The 17337-nt window shown below is 38.3% G+C and overlaps 1 protein-coding gene across 1 annotated transcript in view; it reads right to left on the bottom strand.

Moving 5' to 3' along the window:
* Positions 1-494: 494 nt before the first annotated feature.
* SELENOI (selenoprotein I) overlaps positions 495-17337 on the bottom strand; it is a 56137-nt gene continuing 39294 nt past the window's right edge. The window contains exons 7-10 of the mRNA XM_053588073.1: positions 14882-14930; positions 13442-13622; positions 11585-11767; positions 495-6904 (exon numbers count right to left, since the gene is read on the bottom strand). Coding sequence (XP_053444048.1) covers positions 6806-6904; positions 11585-11767; positions 13442-13622; positions 14882-14930 — 512 coding nt within the window. The 3' untranslated portion in view covers positions 495-6805. The remainder of the gene's footprint in view (positions 6905-11584; positions 11768-13441; positions 13623-14881; positions 14931-17337) is intronic.

Raw genomic sequence — 17337 nt, 5'->3', positions numbered from 1 at the left:
TTTATATACTATAATTTAGGTATATCAAGTGTGCGTTAATAGGTTTTGTGGAATTAAGTCTAGAAAATTAGTACCTTGCATTAGCTTCTTACTATAGGAAAATGCTACTGAGGAAGAAACCACCATTCTACCAACCATGACCCTGTTATTATGAGGATTGTATATACTGACTCCTCAGAATGGGGTGCTGGGCAAGAGCAATATACTAAGAATATCTGTTACTGCCCCCTGCCTGGTACTCTGCTTTCTGAACAAGTCACAGGATCATAGAATACCCAAGAGCAAACAGCCTAATCATTCTTAAAAAGAAAAAAAAAAAACAAACTTGCACCCTACCCACTGAGCCACGGGTGCCACCCATAACTTTTTAATGTTTAGCTTAAAATAATCAATGATTCTCTGAGACAAGTGGCTGGACATTGTTTTTTTTCCCGTAATTCCCTCCACTTTGGCACCTACCAATGAAAATCAAAGAAGACAATCTGAAAACAATTAAAAGGATTTAAAAATTATTTACTCTTTTACTTTTGTTACAATAAATACTTATCAATAATAGATTAAACAATTTTAAATTAAAACCTACTGCATTACTTTTGGGTTTCACAGCAGCAGAAATAAACACAAATCCAGTTGAAAGGGCAAGGCTTCCAGAATCCAGTGGCAAGAAACAGTCAGGTCTTGATTATTTGGGTTAGCAATGTGGAACAGTAATACAGATAGTGCAAAAACAACACTGAAATACACTGGCATACTCTATTAGCATATCACATTATTTGAGAGGTCACAATATTCCAGCTAAGTCATTTAAGCAAGTTGTGAAGCTCCCTTTCTGCAAGTGTTGGAGTTCTCCCCCATCAAGCCGAAGCCTCAACCTTCATGGGAGCAGCCATCTTTCTGAACTCTTATCTTTCTGGCTCACACAATCCCTGGTTAAGGAGAATGGAAAGTGACATATTTAAAGGACTTTTTCTCAAGGACTAAGAAGAACTGGAAGAAGGAAAGGGTGTGGCTCCAGGCCAGGAAGAGGCTTCAGAGTTATGGGCCACAGGTAGACTAAGTCCACATGAAAAAACAAGTCAGATAAGGGTTGACCATTTTGCTGATAATCAAGAGTAGACTGCACATACATATGAGAATATACATACATATGCAGGGAATATATGTGTACATATAAAATATGTATATACACACATAGCACATATAACCAGATAAAATAAATGCTACATTGTTTACTATGAACACAGCAAGTCCTAGATAGACCATTTACTAATATGTTCAAATAAACTACTTGAGAAGGAAAAAGAACATTTTATGCTTTTTTCATCTTCCTCTTTTAATATATTCTACTTGTAGTGAACATCTTCTAGTTGTTCAAGTGGTGTTGTTTCTAGGTACCCGAGAAGGGATGACACCGCCCTCTTGTTTCAGAACCCTACTGAAAGCCAACCGCAACAGGACCAAGCTAAACAACTCAATAATTGATACAGCCATGATTCCTGCCACCTATTCTTAGTCACAGGGCATGAAACTTTAGTCAGAAAAGTATCTGTTTCTCTTTCTACAACTGACTACAAATTTAATGTACTACGCTAGATGGTGGGGAGGGGGAAAGGTGGGCAGCAGGGAGTTCGTACCTTGGCAATTATCATTGCCTTTGCGTTTACCCAGAGAATATGCTACTGTTAAGAAAAATTGAAATTTGGAGTTCAATACTGAATTCTGCTTTCTTGGCACATTTTGAAATGAGCAAATCATTACACTTCTCCTGAAATGGTTGCTATAATGAGGTTAAGTGATCTCCAAAAAAAGTTAAATATTGTGAGTAGTCTCTATTAGCAGTTATTATTAAACTCAAAGTCTGATACTGAATGATAATAGTAAGTGAAACAAATTTATAGAATGTAGCAATCACAGACCTTACAAACTAAAAGAGGATCCTTCTGTAACCTGCTTAGTATTAAAAATCAAGAACCTACTCTTTAGATATTAAAAAGTGCTAATCAAGAATATCGGGATCTACCAAAAAAAAGAATATCAGACTCTAGAATTCATGATGAACATGAACTCATGTGTTTTAATAAAAACCAGAAATCAATAATTTTAATTGTTACCCATGAAAATGCTCAAGAGAAGATCTTAGACAAAGAGATGATGACATCCACACCATTTAGCAATAGTTGGTGTCTTCAATACTGTCTCTAATTTCAGCTTTTAGTATATGCACTGCCAAAACGAGTATTCTATCTAATTCTGATGTAGCAGTAAGGTATACTCGATGGCCATGATTGGCTATGCATGCTTTACAAAAACAGCTCTACTCTGATTTAGCCTGGCTTTTTGAGAATGGTTCCCTATAGAATAAGACAATGGTCTGCGGAAGACCAGAACAATCCTTCTGTTGTATCCAACTGGATTTTTCTAGAAAGAAAAGCGCTTATTCAAATATTCTACCATCAGGCCATGTAGCACTTTCCAATTGTAAGAACCTGGCCTTTCTGACCAAATGCAACATAACCATCTTGCTCAGGCTACTCGTGAGAGGGCTATGAATGACAAAACTTTTGTTACCTTAAATATTAAGTCACTTTTTTAGCTCTGACTGTATAAAGAGCAGATTCCTACTTTCAAAAAAAAAACAGCTAGATTACTATTTATTTATTAAAGAGTAAAGCAGTACTAGCATGCAGGTTAAAAAGATTACATTTATTTTGCTTATAGAAACACTAGAAATGAATTAGCCAACAAATTCAATTCCCATGGCTCCATGCAAGTAAGAAGGGTATCACCATTTTCTCTGGAAAAGTTAAACAACTATAATTTATCATATACCCTAAAGTAACTGCCTGCCAGGATGTCAAGTCATTTGTACCATTGTCAAAGATAAAAACTAAAATATACAAATCACATAGGGTACATAATTAATAAAGGAAAATCAGAAACTTGCATTAGCTTCCTAAAATGGTCAGGGCATCACAATTTCAAGTTCCACAGTGATTAACTCAACATTATTTTATTATTAAAACCATTATTTTAAATGTACATTTCAAAGTGCTTCGAGCATAGCATACTAGTTAAAATTCTTCCTGGAAGGTTCTATACTGGCAGCTAACTTAGTAAGGTTATTCACCCACAGGGTGTTCAAAAAAAGGCATGCTGCCTTGCAAAGACACCTTGTGAGACAAAAAAAAATTCTGGGCTGACTTCACAAACTTCCTATAGAGTGCTTAATGAAGGTAAGGCCATTCGGCACACAGGCATCAATACAACCAAAGATTCCAGTACCTGTTTTTTGCTTTTGGGAAACCCAAAGTCAAAAAGTTCCAACCCATCAACTTTCCTTTGTTCCCTCTGGCACATTCCCAGTTCTTGACTAGTCAAGATATCTAAGGCAATCAAGGAGATGTAAATGTGACAAGATCCAGGGGCAACAGAGCAACACTTGGGTAGGCTGTCCTTCTCCTGGTTGGTGACTAGAAAAGAGGAAACTCAGGTGAAGAAAGAAGAGGAAGAATTAGAAATAAGCTTCTAGTTAAAATATAAAGGGGAAAATATTTGATTTGATTTGATTAAAATACCTTCAGATTGTCTTTTTTTATTCTCCATAGGTCATAGAGTTAAAGTCTGTTTTGGAAACAAGGTACTTTCAAATGTTTTTTTTGACTGACTACATAATAAAACAAGTCTTTGAAACTGAACCCTTGGGTAACTTTCAAATTCATAAGGTATTAAGGTGGTCCCCTCATCCCTTTGAAGTGGATACTATGCATTTCCTCTATAAATTTCCCCAATGTCCAGGCTTCATGTCATAATCAATACTCTCTTGCTATCTACTTAGGACTGGGTAACTCCAGACATATACTCCCCTCTTTCTCCAAATTTCTATATTAGAATAAATGAAATGTTAATATTAGCATTATAATGTCCTAGACCATAATCAGCAATTAGCTTTCTTTTCAAAATTAAAATTAAAAGTATTTTAATCATGATATTAAGAGGCAAATGAAGAATATTTAGTTTGTTGGAAGTTATTTACTCTTTTACCCTTAAGGCTAAAACCCATAAACTACTATATTATGCATTTGTGGAAGAATGAAACTTTGAACTGTGGCAATTTCAAACTATACATTGTACTAAGACCATGAATATCATTAAAGGCAAAAGGCAGCATCAGCATACTCTAAGTATTTTAAATCTTTCTATCTCATGCTCCCACTCAAATATAGGGGAATTATTTTCTGACAAGCCAGAAAGAACATTTTTCAAACCATAACCTGGAAAGACACTTCTCACAGGTGTGTGTTCACTTTGGTTAGCTGAAACACCATGCAAACCTCTGGCCTGGCTAAGGCACCCTATTCTGAAAGTACAGAAAACATGCACGAAAGCCCCTGACCACAGCTTTGCTCCCCTAAAGGCAGCTCAATGTATCCTGGGGAGAAAGGCTGGGGTGTAAACTCACCCAAAATATCATACAGAGGCCTTTTATGCTTTGGGAATGTTACAGTAATTGGCATGACATAATGCACAGAGCTACTCCTCCTGCTCCATTCAGTAACTGGGACCTTTCAACATGCGCTTTCAGGCTGCTAAGCTAAAACAAGGACGAGATCCAGCAGCACACCACTGCTTTTCAAGTCAACAGTATTCTGAAACAGTTAACTGCTCAGTTTCACTCTTCCCTTATTGGTGGTCACCTTTCTTTTATCTCACAATGTCAATAACACTGACTATGGCATGATTCCTTACCACCTTAGGGAAATATGTTATTAAGTATAGGCACAAAACAATTTTCAGATAAACTTAATGCAATGAAAGGAGGGCAAAAATTTTGAAGTAAAAAAGCCCCTCAATCCCAGAAGTAAAGGTTATTTTTTACTGTACTATACAAGGTGAAGAAAGCCTATGGTTCAAATTTGTCATTTTATAAATATTTATCAGTTCTTTTCTTATATAATACAGATTGATCTCATTCTTGTATACAAGGTCAACAAAACTGTAAAATAATTACCTTAAAGCAAATCTTTTTTCCCCATCCCAAATTAACATTTTATCCAGTTCAATTTTACAGCTCACACAGAACAAGGTATATAAAAAATAGTTACTGTCATTTAATTGTTTCATTCTCTGACCCCATGATGGCAATTTATTAACAAACATGAAAACACTATTCACATTTTCCTGCATCAATTTCTCACTTATTTTCACTGTTCATTTTTGTCTCAGAGAAAGTCATCAAAGATACCTCAATCTTTACAATTTTTAAAAAATTAGTACAGAACCATGAGCTAGCTCCTGGGCTCATTTCTAATAACCTGAATGACAATGATTAGAATTTACAATTTTCTTTAAAAAAATGATATATCAATTAGTTATTTTTTACAAAGCAGCAGACTGAAATTCAACAAAGGAATACACAAAATTTAACGATGGTCACATTCATAGATAAATAATGGTTATGAATTTAATTACATATCAACACAGTGGTGCCTATTTTATCCAAGTGCAACCTGTCCAAAAAAAAGGGTTTAAGATACACTCTTCATTCAAGCACAAACTTCACTTAGTGAAAAATAAAAGAAAATCAGCAAGTAAATTTCACCACCACCAAATTAAATGAAGACAAAGTCAAAAAGAAATAGAAGAAAATGTCCACGTCATAAAAAGATGTGATTTATAAAACAACCACATTAAAGATAAAGGGATTTTTCTATGTTTGTCAGTAAACCTCAGAAATTACTCCAAGTCATAGTGAAGGGAGTATGTACGCAGTAAGGCATATATCAAAAGTTTTCTTCAAGTGGAGAAATGGGAAGGTTGGGAGAGAGGTGATTTCTCTCTGCTATATCCTGTATGAAGTAAAAAACACAGTAACCCAACCCCTAAAAAGACAGAGAGGAAAAGAACAAAAGACTGACAGACAAATGAATCATAAAACTACTTATGGTCATAGTGAAGCTCATGAGATTCCTAACGACAATTTAAATTTCTCTTATAATGTACTTTTATCTGCATTACTCACAAGTAACTATCCTAAGATTGGGACTATCACAAGCATTCTTAGGATTGTAGCTCACAGGCACCAAATTTCAGCAGCCTGCAGCTGAGTGGGGGGAAAATGCCACATCGAAACAATAAACCATCCCAATAATTACAACTCAACTCATTCTCCACTAAGTCTCAGCAGAATATTTCTCTTCAAAAGAAAATTAAACCATTTATCAGGATCTGCTCCACAAAAAAGAGAGGCAGAATACAAGAGAATCCAATTATACAGTAGCTCTCTTAACATGTAAGGACAAAAGGCATTCTCACCGGAAAGAGCAACCAGTATTTGGCAATTACATATTGTTTCATAATCATTGGCACCTCTTGCTGAAGGTGATTTGCTTTTTATCTTTTCCCTATGTTAGATTTGGGCTATTGGTATTCCTCCTGTTACAAAGAACCAACATGTTGGGGTTTTCCGAGTGTTATCAGTGGTCCTAAGCCAATTTTGGAGTTTTAAAAATAAAAACAAAGTATCTTTAAATCTGTAGGAATTCATGAAGCTAAAATCACTAGGAACATTTTGCTGGTCTAATGTACATTGTGCTTAACCAAAATGTCATGTGGTTTTATAAAAGAAAAAAAAAAGCTGGAACTTAGTAGGTCTAAAATTCCACAAGTCCAGATCATATGTGTCATTCCTGCTGTCCAAGTACCACATGTACTGAGATCCCATGTCTGTCAAGCAGATCAGTTTAGTTCAATGGTGATGGATGAAATATTTACAAGCATCTATATTTACAGTACTTCTTTCTGTAGATTACAGGCCAATATTCTTTTCTTCCATTCCTAGTCAATCTGAGTTTGGTTTCTTCAAAGAGAAGGGATAAATCTGAAAATGGCTGCTTAGCTGCTTTACCTATGGGAAACCACAACATCAGACAGTAACAAATACATGCCTTATTATTAAAAAAAAAAATACAGAATTTGCCCCCTAGAGACAACTATTTACTGACACAGCAAAAATTATCAGAAATACTAAAGAGGTTGTTCTGCATTAGGATAGTTACAGAGCTAGATAGCAAATTGGGACTATTAGAACTACCTGGGAGAGTTAGAACTTGAATCTGGGCCTAACTTCAAAATCTAGTCTTTCCAGAATCCTCTCTCAGGGATGTCCAGCTTTTTTTCTTTTCTGCCGCCCATTAGAAAATATAGAAACACTAACAAAAGCTGACTAGCGGGCGGCGCCTATGGCTAAGTGAGGACGGCGCCGGCCCCATATACCGAGGGTGGTGGGTTCAAACCCAGCCCCGGCCGAACTGCAACAAAAACAATAGCCAGGCGTTGTGGCAAGTGCCTGTAATCCCAGCTACGTGGGAGGCTGAGGCAAGAGAATCGCCTAAGCCCAGGAACTGGAGGTTGCTGTGAGCTGTGTGATGCCACGGCACTCCACCAAGGGCGATAAAGTGAGACTCTGTCTCTACAAAAAAAAAAAAGCTGACTAGCAAAAACAAAGGTCTATGCGTAATTTTCTTTTTTTTTTTTTTTTTTTTTTTCTTTTTTTTTGTAGAGACAGGGTCTCACTTTATGGCCCTCGGTAGAGTGCCGTGGCCTCACACAGCTCACAGCAACCTCCAACTCCTGGGCTTAAGCGATTCTCTTGCCTCAGCCTCCCGAGTAGCTGGGACTACAGGCGCCCGCCACAACGTCCGGCTATTTTTTGGTTGCAGTTTGGCCGGGGCCGGGTTTGAACCCGTCACCCTCGGTATATGGGGCTGGCGCCTTACCGACTGAGCCACAGGCGCCGCCCTATGCGTAATTTTCATAATACCCAACACCACAGATAAGCAAAACAAATAATCCAAACCCTTAAATAATATTGCTTGGGTCCCAGGCCCACAGCCTGGACACCACTGCATACAAATTCCTATCCATATCCACATCTACTGAAAAATTATCAGATTAGCTAATTTATAACATCCAGATCAAATAATTATATTTATAGTTAGGCTCAATACTGTGGCTTGTTGAAACATTTCTAGGTAATCATCCCCAATCCTGCTGAAATAGTATAAAATGCTAGGTACAGTGGCTCATGCCTATGACCCTGGCACTCTGGGAAGCCAAGGCAGAAGGATCACTTGAGGCCAGGAATTCAAGACCAGCCTGAACAACATAGCAAGACCTTCTCTCTACAAAAAAACAGAAAATTCAGCCAAGCTAGGTGGTGCACACCTGTAGTCCCAGCTACTCGGGAGGCTGAGGCAAGAAGGATCGCGTGAGCCCAGGGGTTTGAGATTTCTGTGAACTATGATGACGCTGTTGACCCAGGGCGATGAAATGAGACTTGGTCTCAAAAAAAAAAAACAAAAAACTTGTCTATGTCACAATTCACCAGATTCATCACTGTTTTTGTCTATAAATTTCATCTGTTTTCTTCTAACAAATAAGAGAAATACAAGGGAAGAACGCCTAAATTCAGCAACATTTGCAAAGTATAAAGTTATTATCAAGCATGATAGCTATTCCCCCATTTTAAAAATGTGTATGATAAATACAGAAGTAGACAAATTTTGTTTCTCAAAATGATTCACAGCAGTATTCCTTTCAAACCCTGCTGTGGTATGCTTTGAAGTGGTAGGCTCCAAAACAAGCATACCAAATAGAAGTATTTTAAGAGCCAAAAAAAAAAAAAAGGAATGAATACCCTTTCACAACCCCACAGCTATGAAATTCTCCTCAAAAAATAAAACAAATAAAAGAAAAAAATATTATTCCAGGTTGTTTACAATGGTAAAAATGTGAAAACAACAAATGATTAAAATGATTGAGTTGGCTCAGCACCTATAGTTCAAGTGGCTAGGGCTCCAGCCACAAACACAGGAGCTGGCAGGTTCAAATCCAGCCTGGGCCCACCAAACAACAATGACAACTACAACAAAAATAAAAAAGAAAGAAAGATAAGAAAAAGAAACAGCCGGGCATTGTGGCAGGTGCCTATAGTCCCAGCTACTTGAAGGGAGGCTGAGGCATGAGAACCGCTTAAGCCCAAGAGTTGGAGGTTGCTGTGAGCAGTGATGCCATAGCACTCTACCCAGGGCGACAGCCTAAGACTCTGTCTCAAAAAAATAAATAAATAAAATGATTGAGTTGTGATTAAATAAATAAGGTAATTAAGTAATCTCCCTGGTGGGATATTGTATAGCAATTAAAAATCATTAATTACTGGCTCGGCGCCTGTAGCTCAAGCAGCTACATATACCTGAGCTGGCAGGTTTGAATCCAGCCCAGGCCTGCCAAACAACAATGACAAGTACAACCAAAAAAAAAATAGCTGGGCGTGGGCGGCACCTGTGGCTCAAAGAAATAGGGTGCCGGCCCCGTATGCTGGAGGTGGCAGTTTCAAACTCAGTCCCGGCTTAAAACTGCAAAAGAAAAAAGAAAAATTGGCTGGGTGTTGTGGTGGGTGCCTGTAGTCCCAGCTACTTGGGAGGCTGAGGCATGAGAATCACTTAAGCCCAGGAGTTGGAGGTTGCTGTGAGCTGTTATGCTACAGCACTCTACCCAGGGCGACAGCTTAAGACTCTGTCTCAAAAAAATAAATAAATAAATAAAATGATTGAGTTGTGATTAAATAAATAAGGTAATTAAGTAATCTCCCTGGTGGGATATTGTATAGCAATTAAAACTCCTTAATTACTGGCTCGGCACCTGCAGCTCAAGCGGCTAAGGCACCAGTCACATATACCTGAGCTGGCGGGTTTGAATCCAGCCCGGGCCTGCCAAACAACAATGACAACTACAACTACAACCAAAAAAAATATAGCCGGGCTTTGTGGCAGGTGCCTGTAGTCTCAGCTTACTTGGGAGGCTGAGGCATGAGAATCGCTTAAGCCCAGGAGTTAGAGCTGTGATGCTACAGCACTCTACCCAGGGCAACAACTTGAGGCTCTGTCTCAAAAAAAACAAAAAAAAATCATTAATTACAAGACCATGGCAGCTTGGACCCTGTAGCTCAGCAGCTAGGGTGCCAGTCACATACACATACACTGGAGCTGGTGGGTTCAAATCCAGCCCCGGCCAACAACCAAAAAATAGCCGGGCACTGTGGCTAGCGCCTGTCGTCCCACTTGGGAGGCTGAGGCAAGAGAATTACTTAAGTCCAAGAATTTGAGGTTGCTGTGAGCTGTGATGCCACTGCACTCTACCGAGGGCAACGTAATGAGACTCTGTCTCAAAAAAACAAAAAAAGAAAAAATTGCGACACCATGGCAAAATATATAAAATAATTAGAAAAGAATGTTAAAAATAGGAAGAATAAGAAAATAAACCACATGGTTCTAATTTCATTCTATGTATATTCATCTACTTATCCTAAAACTAGCCTCTTTTTTTAGAAGAAAATATTAAGATTTTCAAAATACTTCTTAAATTCATTTTCTTCTACATTTCCCCTTACTATTTTTATTGATGAGGGCTCAGGAATAACTGATGAAGTAAAACCTCAAATAATACAAAAGCCTTCCTTTCATCTGAAATTCTAACCACCCTTATTACAACTGCTTATAGAACTGGACAAGGGAAGGGAAGAATCACTACAAAACTGATTTTGGTTTCTTTTCAAATTATGTTAATAAGCAATAAAAATGCCACTAAAGATAAAGAAGTGAAAATAATCAACAAATAGGATTATCTGGTTGCACATATTAAAAGCACAAAACAGTTTACAATTCTACTCACCAAGAAAATGGCTTACATATATATAATTCTTTTTTTTTTTTTGAGACAGAGCCTCAAGCTGTCACCTTGGGTAGAGTGCCGTGGCATCACAGTTCATAGCAACCTCCAACTCCTGGGCTCAAGTGATTCTCCTGCCTCCACCTCCCAAGTAGCTGGGACTACAGGTGCCTGCCACAACACCTGGCTATTTTTTGGTTGCAGCCGTCATTGTTGTTTGGCTGGCCTGGGCTGGATTTGAACCTGCCAGCTCAGGTGTATGTGGCTGATGTCTTAGACGCTTGAGCCACAGGTGCTAAGCCTATAATTCTTCATAATAATTATCCAGCTTTAAAATCATTTGCAGTTAATATATTCATTACAGAAACAGTAACTGAAATCACTTAAACACTGTCCAAAATTTAGATAGTATCCAAATTCTTATTCTTTTTTTGAAACAGAGTCTCACGCTATTGCCCTGGGTAGAGTGCCATGGAATCATAGCTCATAGCAACCTCAAAATCCTGAACTCAAGCCATCCTCTTGTCTCAGCCTCCCTTGTAGCTGGGACTACAAGTGCCCACATAATGCTTGGATATTTTTAGAGATGGGGTCTCGCTCTAGCTTAGGCTGGTCTCAACTCCTGAGCTTAAGCAATCCACCCACCTCAGCCTCTCTGAGTGCCAGGATTATAGGCATGAGTCACCTTGCCTGGCCATATCAAAATTCTTACAACTAGTATAATAAGTAACTTTCTAGAGTCAGACACGCTACCATTGCGCCACGAGATCGCCAGTAACTTTCTTTTGAAATTTTCCACTGCCTCCTTTCCACTATTTATGAGAACCAAATGGAACCAATTTCGTTCTAGATTACTCACCACTCGTACTCCATAATGGATGTGGGCCACAGTAAAGGCAGCTGCTAATGTATGCAGGAGCCCATTCTCAACGGAAGCAGCAAATCCTGAGTTTACTCCCACGACAACAAAGAAGAGAGGAGCCAGCAACCAATTCAAAGTTGGACACCGAGTATTGCTCATTTGACAAACAATCAGCTGACACTTGAAGTTAGTTTAAAATAGAAAGAAAGAAAAAAGTTTAATTAACAAAGAAAGCAATTCCAAAACTAGTCATTTCAACATTTAAAAAGCATTCAAGCAGGCTCAGGGCCTGTACCTCAGTGGCTAGAGCACCAGCCACATACGCTGGAGCTGGCAGGTTCAAACCCAGCCCAGGCCTGTCAAACAACAATGACAACTACAACAACAATAACAACAAAATAGCCAGGCATTGTGGGGGGTGCCTGTAGTCCCAGCTACTTGGGAAGCTGAGGCAAGAGAATCACTTAAGCCCAAGAGTTTGAGGTTGCTGTGAGCTATGATGACACAGCACTCTATCCAAGGTGACACAGTGACACTCTGCCCGCCCCCCCCCCCAAAAAAAAAGCATTCAAGTATTTGAGCCAACACATTTACATTATCTAAGCTCAGTTAACTCCCAACACATCTGGGGCCCAACCAGACCCCTGCCCCTAATCCCAAACCCATGTACCCTGACAGTGTGTCAGAAAAGCCTGGAAGGTGATTTAACAAGGACACTACAGAAGGCATTCTTCCACTGGGTAACAATTTGAATAAAGGGCCAATTTAAAGAATCTATGCTATGTGGGGGGAAAAATTCAAAATAGCCTCCCATACAATTAAATTTCTTTATGGCAGAGATAAGGAAGTGCTACCTCTAATTCAGTCACATTGCCAAAATTAACATCTCAGCTTGGTGCCTGTAGCTCTGTGGTTAGGGTACCAGCTACATGCACTGGGGTTGAAGGGTTCAAACCCGGCCCAGGCCTGCTAAAAACAATAATGACAACTACAACAAAAAATAGCCAGGCATTGTGGCAGGCGCCTGTAGTCCCAGCTAGTTGGGAGGATGAGGCAAGAGAATCTTTTGAGCCCAAGAGTTTGAGGTTGCTGTGAGCTGTGACGCAATAGCTCTCACTCTACCCAAGGCGACAGCTTGAGATTCTGTCTCAAAAAAAAAAAAGATCAACTGATTTTAAAAAGTGTGCTTTCTCTCAAAAATTCCTTTGAAGCTTCCTAATCATTAGGTCTTGCAGCCACTTCAGCTATACTGTTAATAATTTTTATAGTCTAAAGGGACTCTATCAATTATTACTTAATTTCAGCAATCAACCAAAACAAAAAATTTAAGTATACCATCATTTCAAAATACTGCTGTAGTCTCCATAAATCCTACTGGTTTCAAAGAGCAAAATAATTTTCAGCATGTTCTGTCTTTGAGGTTTTTAGTTTTTGTTTTTTTTTTTTTTTTGTGGAGACAGAGTCTCACTTTATGGCCCTCGGTAGAGTGCCGTGGCCTCACACAGCTCACAGCAACCTCCAACTCCTGGGCTTAAGCGATTCTTTTGCCTCAGCCTCCCGAGTAGCTGGGACTACAGGCGCCCGCCACAACGCCCGGCTATTTTTTGGTTGCAGTTTGGCCGGGGCCGGGTTTGAACCCGCCACCCTCGGTATATGGGGCCGGCGCCTTACCGACTGAGCCACAGGCGCCGCCCAAGGATTTTAGTTTTTGTTTTATATTTTTTCAAATTTCTGATTAAGTTATCTTTAAATTAAAATCTGCTTATTCTAACACTATATAAGATTGTCAAATTCTCAAATTCTGTCATATATTACTGATACGAGATGATTTATAAAAAGAAAAAAAAATCTTACTGTGATGTTGGCAAAGGCTGTTCCAACCATAAAGTAAAATATTCTAGGATGTATCTCTAAAATATCTGAAGGCGACCAGAGGATCCATGCTGTAGACAAAATGAATAGCAAACATGGAGAAAAGAAGGGAACCATAGCTTCATAGACTGAATTGTGTTTCAAGGTGTTATTTTTATAGCTTCTGAAAAAAAAATCAAGTAATACAAAGAACATTATTACATTTAAAACTTATATAGTACTATGTTGTTTCCAAAGTACTTCCACATTTCTTCTCTTATTTTATACTCACACTAATCCTATGGCATAGACAGAACCAACATTATTAACCCCATTTTACAGATAGGGTGAAGATAAAAGAATTTAAATTTAAATTTACATAACTTGCTACCAAGTGGCAGGACCAGGATTAGAACTGAAGTCTTTGGGCTTCTAATCCATTTTTTTTTTTTCCATTAAACCAAACTATCCACTGTTAAGAATAGGCAGATGAATGAAACTTGGTCTTTGTTTTATCTTAATAGGGAAATAAGATGAACATGAAATAAGAGAAAAGTACCTCAAGGGCTACTTTGATACCAAGTGATAGAGAACTTAGATATAATTCACATGAAAGACTACTCATACACATCTTTGGGTCTCTAAGCACATAGGAGATAATGCAATATATATTTGCTCATCTGAACAGAGCCCCAAATTCCAGTCCTGGTTCTGTCATTGATCACATGGCCTTGGGTAACATGTTGCTTAATCAGAAAATCATTATAAAATAAGAAGGAAATGACTTAAGTAATTTCTACAGCCTTCAGAGCTTTAAATTTTATGGCTTCTATAAATGACTACCAGCTGCAATAAATAATTCATAGACGTTGGCTGGACACAAATAACGTTCTGTCAGACACATCTGAGCACTAAAGGATGAAGTGGAAAGTATAAAAAAGTTTTCTGGCTCGGTGCCTGTAGCTCAGCAGCTAGGGGGCCACCCACATACACTGGAGCCTGGCATATTCGAATCCAGCCCAGGCCTGACAAACAACAGTGACAAATACAACCAAAATATAGCCAGGCGTTGTGGTGGGCGCCTGTAGTCCCAGCTACTCGGGAGGCTAAGGCAAGAGAATCACTTAAGCCCAAGAGTTTGAATCCCTCCTGGTGAATACATTTACTCACAAGAGAAAACAAATGGGAAGACTGCGCGGTGAGCCCAAAACTATAACAAAAGAGCTATAGCTTTGTGCTGTTTGAGTTGACTACATTAGCCATCACTAATACATTAAATTATACTAACCTCATTCTAGATTCAAAGCACAGGTTTCATGACCTTTTCAAAATGTCCTAATGTCCTGACTCCAGAAGGAAAATAGATCTTTAAATTCAGCTACATAACAATCACTAAAAATTTTCATATTTCTTGCCCATTCAAAAAAAAAAAAAAAACCTTACCTGAAAAAGTTCAATAAACTCATTGGAAGAGTCACACATAATGCGCAACCTAAATGGAAGAACACTGAAATTATTATGAATTATTACTCAAAAGTGATTATATATAAATGTAATTGAAGCCATGCAAAATACACAATACTTTTAGGCTCAATAATTTTCAGGTTCATGTTTACTTCTGTAATAAAATTTAATACATTTCTAAACAGCTGAAGAGCAACAGTACAATTTGGTAATTCAGAGGACTCAAAGAACCAGGCTAGGCTTCAATTTTGGTTGTATCACCAACTGCTAATGTGACTTTAGGCATGTCAGCCTTTCAGTGCCTCAGTTTCCTCATTTATAAAATAGAGATAATAGTGCCAACCCCAGAGTTTTAATAATTTAATGAGTTATAATGTGTTAAGATACTTGGAACAGTAGGTGGTAGATACATGAAGTTGCACTGTGAGGTATGAGGTACCAGAAGAGGGATAATTAACAGATCCTGTTGCTTCCCATTTATACCTATTTCTACGTCCCTGGCATTTTCAATTTCTCCTTTCTCTACCCTCATAAGCACACTGATTCTTTCCCCTCAAACCTAAAAACAAGGATAGCCTTCCCAAGAAACCCTACCATTGATTCTCTTGCCCTACCTACTATCTCATTTTATGTCCTATCATTTGCCAGACATTTCTGTTGCCTTCAATTTCGCTAAATTGTGTGCTTGAAATTTACCATGCTTTCCTAATAACCAGATTGAGAATGCTTTTTCATTCCTGACTTCTAAGTAAAATAACTCGGTTGACTATCCACTAACTATAATTCTTCCCTTTCTTTGCCTTTATGATCCCATTCCCCCCAAAGTCTCTGCTAGCCATCCAACCATTTCATTTTGTGTCCTTTATTGGCAAGTCTACCTCCTGCGTATTCCTCACTGGGTGTTCCACTGCACTTAACATTCTCCCTCAGAAAATCTTCTCTTAGAGCTCAAGTTTACAGCATTTAACGCTAATATCTAGTTATGTGCTCAAGCAAATTCAACAGCCTCTCTGAGCTTCAGATTCCACATGTACAATGAGGATGTGTTAAATGACCTTCCAGTGGGCCTTGCATCTTTAAAATTCTCTTATTCTACCATCTCTTTCAAATTCCAATGTGATATATCTGGCAACTTTCTGGACATTTCATTTGGATGTTTTATTGTAATGCAACAAATTGACTCCAGTTTGTTTATTACAGACTCCTGGTAACTGACTATACTTGGCTTGAAAGTCAAACCAGCTATAACCTTAAGGATCAAAGGTAAAAAAAAAATTCCTTCGAACCAATTCCTAAGACATTTGGCTAAAAATAGAAGAAAAAACTGGAACAAAGTTCCCCAAATTAAAAGACTTTAGAGGGAAAGGAAGAAAACAAAGTTCATATCCTCAATGTTCTCAGAAATTTTTACAGCCTATTCCATGTCAAGCTGGGAAGCACTGGAGGGGGACCAAGCCCAAATTAATTAAATCAGAATTATTTGTTGTTCTGAGATATTAGAAACAGGCTGAGACAAACTACTAAAGAAATTATTACCAAATATAACTTTAGTTTAAGAAAATCTTGAAATAGCTTCATCTTAAGTAGAGTAAGCATGCAGAAAGCGTGGGCTCTACCTGGGTTGCCAAAGATAAAAACTGCATCCTTTCTTTCTTTCTTTTTTGAGACAGTCTCCCTCTGACACTCAGGCTGGTGTGCAGTGGTGTAACATAGTAAACTATAGCCTTAAACTCCTGAGCTCAAGGGATGCTCCCACCTCAGCCTCTTGAATAGTTAGGACCATAGGCATGTGCCACCATGTCAAGCTAATCTTTTAAAAAAAATAATCTTTGGCCAGGCGCGGTGGCTCACACCCATAATCCTACCACTTTGGGACCCTGAGGTGGGTAGACTGCCTGAGCTCACAGGTTCAATACCAGCCTGAGCCAGAGTGAGACCCCCATCTCTAAAAATATATATATATATATAAAACTTTTGTAGACATGGAGTCTTGCTATGATGCCCAGGCTGTCTTAGCCTCAAGCAATCCTCTCACCTCAGAATCCCAAAATGCTGGGATTATAGGCACGAGCCACCAAGCCCACCCTGCATCTTCTTTTTCTTCTCTAAATAGTACTTACCGTACTTAATTTTTAAATATTTAGCTATTAAACTCTATAGATACGCCAACCTATATTGCCATAATTGAAGACTCAGACTTGATAATATAGGTAACTTCATGTCTATAGCAAAATCAAGAGTAGAAGGCATTAAAAAGTATCAAGTGGAATGACAGATGATCCAAGGATAATGTGGTCATAAACATATTTTGGTTCCTCTCATTTCCAGCTTACTTATTAAACAAGAACTTCAGTTAAACACCAAGAAAAAAGTAACCTTAAGAAAAGTTTAAAAGATACACAATAGGCAGAAAATTATAATCTCTATCAAAATAA

Source organism: Nycticebus coucang, chromosome 4, assembly GCF_027406575.1.
Source record: "Nycticebus coucang isolate mNycCou1 chromosome 4, mNycCou1.pri, whole genome shotgun sequence".
Taxonomy (NCBI): domain Eukaryota; kingdom Metazoa; phylum Chordata; class Mammalia; order Primates; family Lorisidae; genus Nycticebus; species Nycticebus coucang.
This window is presented reverse-complemented; position numbering and strand designations above follow the sequence as displayed.